The following is a 12,723-nucleotide window of genomic DNA, read 5'->3' as shown; positions in this document are numbered from 1 at the left end:
TTCCTGTCCCATGTCTAGTGAGAAGCCAAATGTCCATTTAAGATTTCTATAAACCTAGAGAGCTCATGTAATAGTAGTCTCTCTAACTTTGACTTCCTGTTCCTACTATACTCTTTATTTTTGAGACAGGATCTAGCTCTGTTGCTCAGGCTGGGGTACAGTGGCATGATCACTGCTCACTGCAGTCTTGACCTCCTGGGCTCAAGGGATCCTCCTGCCTCAGCCTTCCGAATAGCTGGGACTACAGATGGTGCCACCAGCATTTTTTTTTTTTTTTTTTTTTTGAGACGGAGTCTCATTTTGTCGCCCAGGCCGGAGTACAGTGCTGCGATCTTGGCTCACTGCAACCTCTGCCTCCGGGTTCAAGCGATTCTCCTGCCTCAGCCTCCTGAGTAGCTGGGACTACAGGGACGTGCCACCATGCCTGGCTATTTATTTATATTTTTAGTAGAGACAGGGTTTCACCATATTGGCCAGGCTGGTCTCAAACTCCACCAGCTAATTTTAAGAACAATTATATTCTGTAGAAATGGGGTCTCACTATGTTGTCCAGGCTGGTGTTGAATTCCTGGCTTCAAAGGATTCTCTCAACTTGGCCTCCCAAAACACTGGCATTACAGGCCTGAGCCACCTTGCCAGGCCCTGAACTCTTTATTGTGTTGAGGGTCTGAGTACCTCAAGGCTCTTTTTTTTTGCCCCCAAGCAGCCCAGATGTAGAACACAGTGCCTTTTCTTTATTTCTTCAAAACATTGCTCACAGAAGACAATTGGGTGTGTAACAGAAACTACTAAAGGTCTAGAGGGATGAAGAGGGTTGGTTTGCATTGTAGTTCTTAGGGATCCACCAGCCAGTCCTGCCCTGTTTTTTCCCCCTGATTGGTTTTCTCCTGAAGTCCGTTCTCACGTTCCTGTTACTCAGCTCCCTTTTCCTCCTCTACCTCCTTTGTCATTTTTCTTCTTCTTTATTGGCTGCTCCCTCTTTCTTCTCTGCTCCTCCCTCACTCAAATTCCTATTTAATACAGAGACCTGTAGGGTCTCTTAATTTTGTAGTTTCTCTGTGGAGTGTATCTTACCTTTGTACCCCAAATAGCTTTTCAAGGTTTACTGTTAAACATAGGGTATTTCTGTGGAGGGACATGGGATGTTACATAATGCCTCTGCCCTCCCTGCTGCATTTTATTGACTTCTCTGTTTTTATGTGAACTCCATGATCTCATCTTGGACCATGTGTCAAAAAAGAAGAAATTTAAAAAAATGACAAACTCCATGAGAACAGAGACCTTGTCTGCCTTGTTCATTGCTGTATCCTTAACACCGAGAACTTGGTTGGTGCATATTGGGCTCTCAATAAATATTCATTAAATGAATAAATGACTGAATAGGTGAATGGATGAGTGTGAGATTGCTTAGACTAAAGAATAATTCGAATTTAACTCTCCTTCCCACTTTTAGATTGCCAGATGGAGAGATTCAAGCCTAGTCTACATAAATGCTCTGATAATCCAGGCACAAAAGCAAATCAAGTCCAGTTGTCCAATTGTTAATTCAGTGTGGCCATCACTAAGGGAGTTAAAATGCCTACAGTTCCTATAACTTAGTGAGAATGTAGGTGAGCATAGGACCAATATGAGAGAAAAGGTTATGAGTCTACACACATTTTGAGATGACAGGAAGATAAGCTTCCTTCTATAACTAAGACCAACAGAAAATATACAAGGATTCAAGGCTAAAATTTTTTTGCTTACCATTGCCTTGTTGGGGAATGTGCCATCTGTCCATCCATCTATCCATCATCCATCCATCTATCCATCCATCCATCCACCATCCATTCATTCATCCATCCATCCATTCATCCAACCATGCAACCATCCAACCATGCAACTATGCAAACCATCCATCCATCCATCCATCCATCCATCCATACATACATACATCTACCCACCCACCCATCCACCCATCTGCCCATACATCCACCCACCCACCCACCCAACCATCCATCCAAAGCAATATATATAATATTGAGAAATATGCTATAGCTTAATCAGTGTGAAATTAAGTTAATATCAGTGCCTACTTAACCAAGTTATCATGAGATTGAAATAATATTATCTAGGTAAAGCACTCAGCACTGGATCTATTGCATAACAGAAGCTCAATAAATGGTAACTGTTGTTATTAGGATCTAAATACCACATCTGAATTCCACGGCCCCAGCTCTTTCCCAGACAGACATCAAACATTCAGTTCAATTTTATTGTCCAGTATTTGAGGAAGGTAAATAGAGTGAAGGAATCTGAAGAGGAAGTAGGTACAGTCAGGCTGGATCATTGAAGAACAGAGACTGGTAGGTTGGGTCTGGGGTGTGGAATTGAGGGGAGGGCCACGTGGGACCATCCCCCTCTAAAAATGTTGCTGGAAGTCAGTCTCCAGATGACCCTACTGTAAAGGGTTATCCATAAAGAGCATCCATGAAGGTAGTCAGGAGGCAGGAACACAGGCAGGATACAGGAACATGATATAGGCAAACACTCCTCCACTGAGACAGCTGGTCAACCCAGGCCCAGCCTACTTCAGGGCACTGTAGGGCCCGATGGGTATGTTGATCCGGCTCTGCAGCCAGCTGATGTAATCTTCTTGAGGCATATGGATGATGTGTTCTCGCACAAACTGTGAGGCAGACACAGTGGCAATCTCAGAATTTGGTCTGAAAAGTAGACTCCACCTTCTCTCCCTCCCCTCAAGATCCTGGAAGATTTGTGATTGAGACTGGTGGCCCCAGGAATACCATTCAGGTATTCATAATCTTGGAGCATCAGATTGGGGTGGTCCTTTGGTGAAGAGGACCCCTTTCTAGCTTCCTGGCTCAGCAGGCTAATGTTAAGCCCCTTCTTGTTGCTATTGATGCAAGGAAATTTGGGGAGGACAGGAAGTCCCAGCTATCTGCATTTTTCTTTCTTTTCTACTCCTTAATATCTTTTCAAACATCATTTGTCTTTAAATGTTTTTGGTTTGTAAATCCCTTTCAGAATTGATGACAGCTATGGGCTTGCTTTCCTGGAAAGGGTTTAAGACACACAAAAGGAAGAGTTTCATGTAGACCCCCACATCCATGTTATTAGAAGTTCTGTGATGTTGGGTGGCTAGCAAGATGGCTGAATAGGAACAGCTCCAGTCTGCAGCTCCCAGCGAGATCAACACAGAAGGTGGGTGATTTCTGCATTTCCAACTGAGGTACCTGGCTTATCTCATTGAGACTGGTTAGACAGTGGGTACGGCACAGAGGGCAAGCTGAAGCAGGGTGGGGCGTTGCCTCACCCAGGAAGCACAAGGGGTCAGATAATTCTCTCCCCTAGCCAAGGGAAGCCGTGAGGGACTGTGCTGTGAGGAACAGTGCATTCTGGCCCAGATACTACGCTTTTCCCATGGTCTCTGCAACCCGCAGACCAGGAGATTCCCTCGGGTGCCTACACAACCAGGACCCTGGGTTTTAAGCACAAAACTGGGTGGCCATTTGGGCAGACACCAAGCTAGCTGCAGGGGTTTTTTTCTTATACCCCAGTGGCACCTGGAATGCCAGTGAGAGAGAACTGCCACTCCTCTGGAAAGGGGGTTGAAGCCAGGGAGCCAAGTGGTCTAGCTCACTGGATCCCACTTCCACGGAGTCCAGCAAGCTAAGATCCACTGGCTTGAAATTCCCGCTACCAGCATAGCAGTCTGAAGTCGACCTGGGATGTTGGAGTTTGGTGGGGGGAGGGGCGTCCGCCATTATGGAGGTTTGGGTAGGCTGTTTTCCCCTCACAGTGTAAACAAAGCCACCGGAAAGTTCAAACTGGGCAGAGCCCACAGCAAAGCCACTGTAGCCAAACTGCCTCTCTAGATTCCTCCTTTCTGGGCAGGGCATCTCTGAAAGAAAGGCAGCAGCCCCAGTCAGGGATTTATAGATAAAACTCCCATCTCCCTGGGACAGAGCACCTGGGAGAAGGGGCGGTTGTGCGTGCAGCTTCAGCAGACTTAGATGTTCCTGCCTGCTGGCTCTGAAGAGAGCAGTGGATCTCCCAGCACAGCGCTCAGGCTCTGCTAAAGGACAGACTGCCTCAAGTGGGTCCCTGACCCCCATGTCTCCTGACTGGGAGATACCTCCCAGGAGGGGTCAACAGACACCTCATACAGGAGAGCTCTGGCTGACATTAGGCTGGTTTCCCTCTGGGATGAAGCTTCCAGAGGAAGGAACAGGCAGCAATCTTTGCTGTTCTGCAGCTTCCACTGGTGATTCCAGGCAAACAGGGTCTGGAGTGTGGACCTCTAGCAAACTCCAGCAGACCTACAGCAGAGGGGGCTGACTGTTAGAAGGAAAACTAACAAACAGAAAGAAATAGCATCAACATCAACAAAAAGGACATCCACACAAAAACCCCATTTGATGGTCACCAACATCAGAGACCAAAAGTAGATAAATCCTTGAAGATGAGGAAAAACCAGCACAAAAAGGCTGAAAATTCCCAAAACCAGAACGCTTCTTCTCCTCCAAAGGATCACAGCTCCTCACCAGCAAGGGAACAAAACTGGGTAGATAATGAGTTTGACAAATTGACAGAAGTAGGCTTTAGAAGATGGGTGATAACAAACTCCTCTGAGCTAAAGGAGCATGTTCTAACCCAATGCAAGGAAGCTAAGAACCTTTAAAAAAGGTTAGAGGAATTGCTAACCAGAATAACCAGTTTAGGAGTCTGTTCCAAGATGGCCTAATAGGAACAGCTCCAGTCTGCAGCTCCCAGTGTGATCGATGCAGAAGACAGGTGATTTCTGCATTTTCAACTGAGGTACCTGGTTCATCTCATTGAGACTGGTTGGAAAGTGGGTGCAGCCCATGGAGGGCAAGCCGAAACAGGGCAGGGCATCCCCTTACCCAGGAAGTGCAGGGGGTTGGGGGATTTCCCTTTTCTAGCCAAGGGAAGCTGGGACAGACTGTACCTGGAAAATCAGGAAACTTCCTCCCAAATACTGTGCTTTTCCAATGGTCTTAGCAAACAGCACACCAGGAGATTATATCCTGTGCCTGGCTCAGCAGTTCCCATGCCCATGGAGCATTGCTCACTGCTATCGCAGCAGTCTGAGATCGACCTGTGAGGCAGCAGCCTGGCAGGGGGAGGGGCATCCGCTGTTGCTGAGGCTTGAGTAGGTAAACAAAGTGGCCATGGAAGCTTGAACTGGGCGGAGTCCACCACAGCTCAGCAAGGCCTGTTGCCTCTGTAGATTCCACCTCTGGGGGCAGGGCATAGCTGAACAAAAGGCAGCAGAAACATCTGCAGACTTAAACGTCCCTGTCTGACAGCTCTGAAGAGTACTGGTTCTCCCAGCATAGTGTTTGAGCTCTGAGAACAGACAGACTGCCTCCTCAAGTGGGTCCCTGACCCCCATGTAGCTTAACTGGGAGATACCTCCCAGTAGGGGCCGACTGACACCTCATACAGGTGGGTGCCTATTTGGGACGAAGCTTCCAGAGGAAGGATCTAGCAGCAATATTTGCTGTTCTACAGCCTTCGCTGATGATACCCAGGCAAACAGGGTCTGGAGTGGACCTCCAGCAAACTCCAACAGACCTGCAGCTGAGAGACCTGACTGTGAGAAGGAAAACTAACAAACAGAAAGGAATAGCATCAACATCAACAAAAAGGACATCCACACCAAAACCTCATCTGTAGGTCATCAACAACAATGAACAAAGGTAGATAAAACCACAAAGGTGGGGAGAAACCAGAGCAGAAAAGCTGAAAATTCTAAAAAGTGGAGCACCTCTTCTCCTCCAAAGGATCGCAACTCCTTGCCAGCAATGGAACAAAGCTGGATGGAGAATGACTTTGATGAGCTGACAGAAGTAGGCTTCAGAAGGTCGGTAATAACAAACTTCTCCAAGCTAAAGGAGGATGTTTGAACCCATTGCAAGGAAGCTAAAAACCTTGAAAAAAGATTAGACGAATGGTGAACTAGAATAAACAGTGAAGAGAAGACCTTAAATGACCTGATGGAGCTGAAAACCAAGGCAGAAGAACTACGTGAAGAATTCACAAGCTTCAATAGCCGATTCAATCAAGTGGAAGAAAGGGTATGAGTGGTTGAAGATCAAATTAATGAAATAAAGTGAGAAGAGAAGTTTAGAGAAAAAAGAGTAAAAAGAAATGAACAAAGCCTCTGAGAAATATGGGACTATGTGAAAAGACCAAAGATATGTTTGATTAGTGTACCTGAAAGTGATGGGGAGAATGGAAACAAGTTGGAAAACACTCTGCAGGATATTATCCAGGAGAACTTCCCCAACCTAGCAAGACAGGCCAACATTCAAATTCACAAAATACAGAGAACACCACAAAGATACTCCTTGAGAAGAGCAAGCCCATGACACTTAATTGTCAGATTCACCAAGGTTGAAATGAAGGAAAAAATGTTAAGGGCAGCCAGAAAGGTCAGGTTACCCACAAAGGGAAGCCCATCAGACTAATAGTGGATCTCTCAGCAGAAACTCTACAAGCCAGAAGAGAGTAGGGGCCAATATTCAACATTCTTAAAGAAAAGGATTTTCAACCCAGAATTTCATATCCAGCCAAACTAAGCTTCATAAGTGAAGGAGAAATAAAATCCTTTACAGACAAGCAAATGCTGAGAGGTTTTTGTCACCACCAGGCCTGCCTTACAACAGTGCCTGAAGGAAGCACTAAACATAAAAAGGAACAACCGGTACCAGCCACTGCAAAAACATGCCAGATTGTAAAGACCATCAATGCTAGGAAGAAACTGCATCAACTAACGGGCAAAATAACCAGCTAACATCATAATGACAGGATCAAATTCACGCATAGCAATATTAACCTTAAATGTAAATGGGCTAAATGCCCCAATTAAAAGACACAGACTGGCAAATTGGATAAAGAGTCAAGACCCATCACTATGCTGTTTTCAGGAGACCCATCTCACATGCAGAGACACACAAAGGCTCAAAATAAAGGGATGGAGGAAGATGTATCAAGCAAATGGAAAGCAAAAAAAGGAGGGGTTGCAATCCTAGTCTCTGATAAAACAGACTTTAAATCAACAAAGATCAAAAGAAACAAAGAAGGCCATTACATAATGGTAAAGGGATCAATTCAACAAGAAGAGCTAACTGTCTTAAATATAGATGCACCGAATACAGGAGCACCCAGATTCAAAAAGCAAGGCCTTAGAGACCTACAAAGAAACTTAGACTCCCACACAATAATAATGGGAGACTTTAACACCCCACTATCAATATCAGACAGATCAAGGAGACAGAAGTTTAACAAGGATATCCAGGACTGGGACTCAGCTCTGCACCAAGCAGACCTAATAGACATCTACAGAACTTTCCACCCCAAATCAACAGAATAGACATTCTTCTTAGCACCACATCGCACTTATTCCAAAACTGACCACATAGTTGGAAGTAAAGCACTCCTCAGAAAATGTAAAAGAACAGAAATCACAACAAACTGTCTGTCAGACCACAGTGCAATCAAATTAGAACTCAGGATTAAGAAACTCACTCAAAACTGCACAACTACATGGAAACTGAACATCTTGCTCCTGAATGACTACTGGGTACATAACGAAATGAAGGCAGAAATAAAGATGTTCTTTGAAACCAATGAAAACAAAGACACAACATACCAGAATCTCTGGGACACATTTAAAGCAGTGTGTAGAGGGAAATTTATAGCACTAAATGCCCACAAGAGAAAGCAGGAAAGATCTAAAATCAACACCCTAACATCACAATGAAAAGAACTAGAGAAGCAAGAGCAAACAAATTCAAAAGCTAGCAGAAGACAAACTAAGATTAGAGCAGAACTGAAGGAGATAGAGGCATAAAAAACCCTTCAAAAAATCAATGAATCCAGCAGCTGGTTTTTTGAAAAGATCAACAAAATTGATAGACCGCTAGCAAGACTACTAAAGAAGAAAAGAAAAAAGAATCAAATAGACGCAATAAAAAATGATAAGGGGAATGTCACCACCGATCTCATAGAAATACAAACTACCATCAGAGAATACTATAAACACCTCTACGCAAATAAACTAGAAGATCTAGAAGAAATGGATAAATTCCTGGGCACATACACCCTGTCAATAGTAAACCAGGAAGAAATTGAATCTGAATAGACTGATAACAGGCTCTGAAATTGAGGCAGTAATTAATAGCCTACCAACCAAAAAAAGTCCAGGACCAGATGGATCCACAGCTGAATTCTACCAGAGGTATAAAGAGGAGCTGGTACCATTCCTTCTGAAACTATTCCAATCAATAGAAAAAGAGGGAATCCTCCCTAACTCATTTTATGAGGCCAACATCATCCTGATACCAAAGCCCGACAGAGACACAACAAAAAAAGAGAATTTTTAGACCAATATCTCTGATGAACATCGATGTGAAAGTCCTCAATAAAATACTGGCAAACCGAATCCAGCAACAAATCAAAAAGCTTATCCGCCACGATCAAGTCGGCTTCATCCCTGGGATGCAAGGCTGGTTCAACATATACAAATCAATAAACGTAATCCATCACATAAACAGCACCATCGACAAAAACCACATGATTATCTCAATAGATGCAGAAAAGGCCTTTGTCAAAATTCAACAGCCCTTCATGCTAAAAACTCTCAATAAACTATGTATTGATGGAATGTATCTCAAAATAATGAGAGCTATTTATGACAAACCCACAGCCAATATCATACTGAATGGGCAAAAACGGGAAGCATTCCCTTTGAAAACTGGCACAAGACAGGGATGTCCTCTCTCACCACTCCTATTCAACATACTGTTGGAAGTTCTGGCCAGGGCAATCAGGCAAGAGAAAGAAATAAAGGGTATTCAATTAGGAAAAGAGGAAGTCAAAATGTCCCTGTTTGCAGATGACATGATTGTATATTTAGAAAACCCCATTGTCTCAGCCCAAAATCTCCTTAAGCTGATTAGCAACTTCAGCAAAGTCTCGGGATACAAAATCAATGTGGAAAAATCACAAGCATTCCCATATGCCAATAACAGACAGAGAGCCAAATCATGAGTGAACTCCCATTCACAATTGCTACAAAGAGAATAAAATACCTAGGAAACCAACTTATAAGGGATGTGAAGGACCTATTTAAGGGGAACTACAAACCACTGCTCAACGAAATAAAAGAGGATACAAAGAAATGGAAGAACATTCCATGCTCATGGGTAGGAAGAATCAATATCGTGAAAATGGCCATACTGCCCAAGGTAATTTATAGATTCAATGCCATCCCCATCAAGCTACCAATGACTTTCTTCACAAAATTGGAAAAAACTACTTTAAAATTCATATGGAACCAAAAAAAAGCCCGCATTGTCAAGTCAATCCTAAGCCAAAAGAACAAAGCTGGAGGCATCACACTACCTGACTTCAAACTGTACTACAAGGCTACAGTAACCAAAACTGCATGGTACTGGTACCAAAACAGAATTATAGACCAATGGAACAGAACAGAGGCCTCAGAAAAAACACCACACATCTACAACGATCTGATCTTTGACAAACCTGACAAAAACAAGCAATGGGGAAAGGATTCCCTGTTTAATAAATGGTGATGGGAAAACTGGCTAGTCTAATGTAGAAAGATGAAACTGGATCCCTTCCTTACAACTTATACAAAAATTAATTCAAGATGGATTAAAGACTTAAATGCTAGACCTAAAACCATAAAAACCCTAGAAGAAAACCTAGGCAGTACCATTCAGGACATAGGCATGGGCAAAGACTTCATGACTAAAACACCAAAAGCAATGACAACAAAAGCCAAAATAGACAAATGGGATCTGATTAAACTAAAGAACTTCTGCACAGCAAAAGAAACTATCATCATAGTGAACAGGCAACCTACAGAATGGGAGAAAATTTTTGCAATCTACCCATCTGCAAAGGGCTAATATCTAGAATCTACAAGGAACTTAAACAAATTTACAAGAAAAAAATAAACAACCCCATAAAAAAGTAGGTGAAGGATATGAATAGACACTTCTCAAAAGAAGACATTTATGCAGCCAACAAACAAATGAAAAAAAGCTCATCATCACTGGTCATTAGAGAATTGCAAATCAAAACCACAATGAGATAGCATCTCATGCTAGTTGGAATGGCGATCATTAAAAAGTCAGGAAACAACAAATGCTGGAGAGAATGTGGAGAAATAGGAATGCTTTTACACTGTTGATGGGAGTGTAAATTAGTTCAACCATTGTGGAAGACAGTGTGGTGATTCCTCAAGGATCTAGAACCAGAAATACCATTTGATCCAGCAATCCCATTACTGGATGTATACCCAAAGGATTATAAATCTTTCTGCTATAAAGACACATGCACACATACGTTTACTGCAGCATTATTCACAATAGCAAAGACTTGGAACCAACCCAAATGCCCATCAATTATACACTGGATAAAGAAAATGTTGCACATGTACACCATGGAATACTATGCAGCCATAAAAAAGGATGAGTTCATGTCCTTTGCAGGGACATAGATGAAGCTGGAAATCATCATTCTCAGCAAATTAACATAGGAACAGAAAACCAAACACATGTTCTCACTCATAAGTAGTGGGAGTTGAACAATGAGAACACATGGACACAGGAAGGGGAACATCACAAGCTGGGGCCTGTCAGGGGATGGGGGGCTAGGGGAGGGATAGCATTGGGAGAAATACCTAATGTAGATGACAGGTTGCTGGGTGCAGAAAACCACCATGACACATGTATACCTGTGTAACAAACCTTCATGTTATACACATGTATCCCAGAACTTAAAGTGTAATAATAATAATAATAATGATAATAATAATAATAATAAAAGTTCTGTGATGTTCTCACTAGGAAAAGAGCTTGCTTAATTGTATTAGTCAGGGCTGTGAACTCACCTCAAATAAAAGAGAAGCCCCTAGAACTCCCTCTTCTTACCCATGCAGGGACTAGCTTTTCCAAGTCCTCCATAACTTCAAGTGGAAGTTGGACCCCATAACTGGTAAGTAGAAGGTGGAAGTTGCCCTAGAGTTAGTTTTGGCCTAATCTGCTAGAATCTTTCCTGAAGGAGCCTCACAGGTCAGGGGGAGTAGAGTCTTGGCATTTGAATTTGCCTACAAGGTCATCCCCCTCCTTCCACTCCTAACCTTGCCCTCATTAACACACCCAGGTCATTCTGTGGAAGGGCCCACCTGGTATGGAAATGTCAAATGCTCCATACCCTGTCAAAGCCTGGGAATTTGACCTTTTGAGTCACTTCTTTACCAGGAGGGAGGCATTGAAGGCCCTGTTAAAATGCTCATATGCCATCTGATAAAATTAAAGAAGTGACTTCATTAACCTCTGCTAACACCTTACTATGGAGTCCTTGTATTGCTGATGCCTTTTGATAAAGCACCAGGAACTTCTTCTGGTGATGATGGTGAATGACTACGGGAAGCTGTTTAGTGGTTCCTAAATTTTTATCTTGACCATCAAAGTTCTGCACAGACTGACCTCTCCAATCCCCTGGGAACTATGCACTCATTGCCTGCTTCCTTCCACACTCATTGACTGCCAGTGAGTTCTCCCAACAAGTCAAGTCATGTGCTGTTTTGGGATCTTTGCACACACCATCTTCTCTTCTTGATCTGCTCTTTCCCTTTCTCTTCATGGTGCCGTCTTCTCACGGTTCTGGTCTTGCCTTAAAAGTCACCTTCCCAGTTGCCTTAGTTAAGGTAGATCCCTTCTAACTTACTTACATATGGGGCTCCTCAAACTGTATTGTGCATACAAGACACCTGGAATCCCATTAAACTGTAAACTTAGAGTTGGCAGATTGACTTGAAACCTGCAATTCTGCATTTCTAACAAGCACCCAGGTGAGGTCCATGCTGCTGGTCCATGGACTACACTTTTAGTAGCAAGATAAAGGACTCCTTATTGCTGCCCATTTTTTATGCCACTCCAAAGCCTCTGAGTTTCCAGGGGGTACCATTTATATAGAATATAATGTCCCTTGCAGTTGGAGTTGGGCAACCAGGTAATGGGACAATCCCTCTATTATTAGAATATAAGCTCCATAAATGCAGGGGCCTTTGTGTCCCCAGCACTTAAACAGTGCCTGAATGTTGAGAGGTGATTGAATGAGGACACCTGAAACACTGTGGAGGGGAAGGAGGTAGTGTTTACCTCAATAGCCACAGCGATGTCAGGGGAGCACAGTTCCCAAATCCTCAGATCCTGCAGCACCTTCAGGAGGACATGGGGTCGAATCCGCAAGTCCAGGTTTTCTCCAAACTTCTGCAGTTTCACCAGGATCTTTTTGGCGGGGCGGAAGTTCTTTAGATCCTCTGGCAGTTTGGACAACAGATCAAAGTACCTTCAATTCCAAAAGGAGAGGACAAGTTAGGAAGCTGCTGGAAGATCTGAGCACCTCTGGCCATCTCCACTTTCTCTTTCTGCTCTCTGTGATGTCTCCAGGGCAGCAGGATTCTCTAGGGACCTTTCCTCTGTGACCCACAGATCAGGCACGTCTTTACTTTTAGGGGTAGAAAAAGATGGAGAATGACTTGCATTTCATTAAAAAATAAAACAAAGGTATGATTTCAAGGGATGTATTTGTAATTTTTCTATCAGATAATGTGAAATGTTAGAAGAAAGGAATGGACTTTGGGATCTGAAACTTCTC

At 43.3% G+C, this 12,723-nt stretch overlaps 1 protein-coding gene and 1 long non-coding RNA gene across 7 annotated transcripts in view; one reads left to right on the top strand and one right to left on the bottom strand.

Annotated features, from left to right (window-relative positions):
• Positions 1-12,723, top strand: part of LOC134759535 (uncharacterized) — a 205,920-nt gene that overhangs the window by 51,670 nt on the left and 141,527 nt on the right. The window lies entirely within an intron of this gene.
• CCDC60 (coiled-coil domain containing 60) overlaps positions 2,190-12,723 on the bottom strand; it is a 202,559-nt gene continuing 192,025 nt past the window's right edge. For 3 of the 6 annotated variants that reach the window (XM_002823844.5, XM_054528302.2, XM_054528300.2), the window contains 2 exons: positions 12,225-12,414; positions 2,192-2,668 (listed from right to left, as the gene is read on the bottom strand). In XM_002823844.5, the coding sequence (XP_002823890.2) occupies positions 2,567-2,668; positions 12,225-12,414 (292 nt within the window). In that variant the 3' untranslated portion in view covers positions 2,192-2,566. Of the gene's footprint in view, positions 2,669-12,224; positions 12,415-12,723 lie in introns of all 6 variants that reach the window. The other 3 variants (XM_054528303.2, XM_054528304.2, XM_054528301.2) reach the window with 2 other exon arrangements.

This window comes from Pongo abelii, chromosome 10 (assembly GCF_028885655.2).
Source record: "Pongo abelii isolate AG06213 chromosome 10, NHGRI_mPonAbe1-v2.0_pri, whole genome shotgun sequence".
Taxonomy (NCBI): Eukaryota; Metazoa; Chordata; class Mammalia; order Primates; family Hominidae; genus Pongo; species Pongo abelii.
This window is presented reverse-complemented; position numbering and strand designations above follow the sequence as displayed.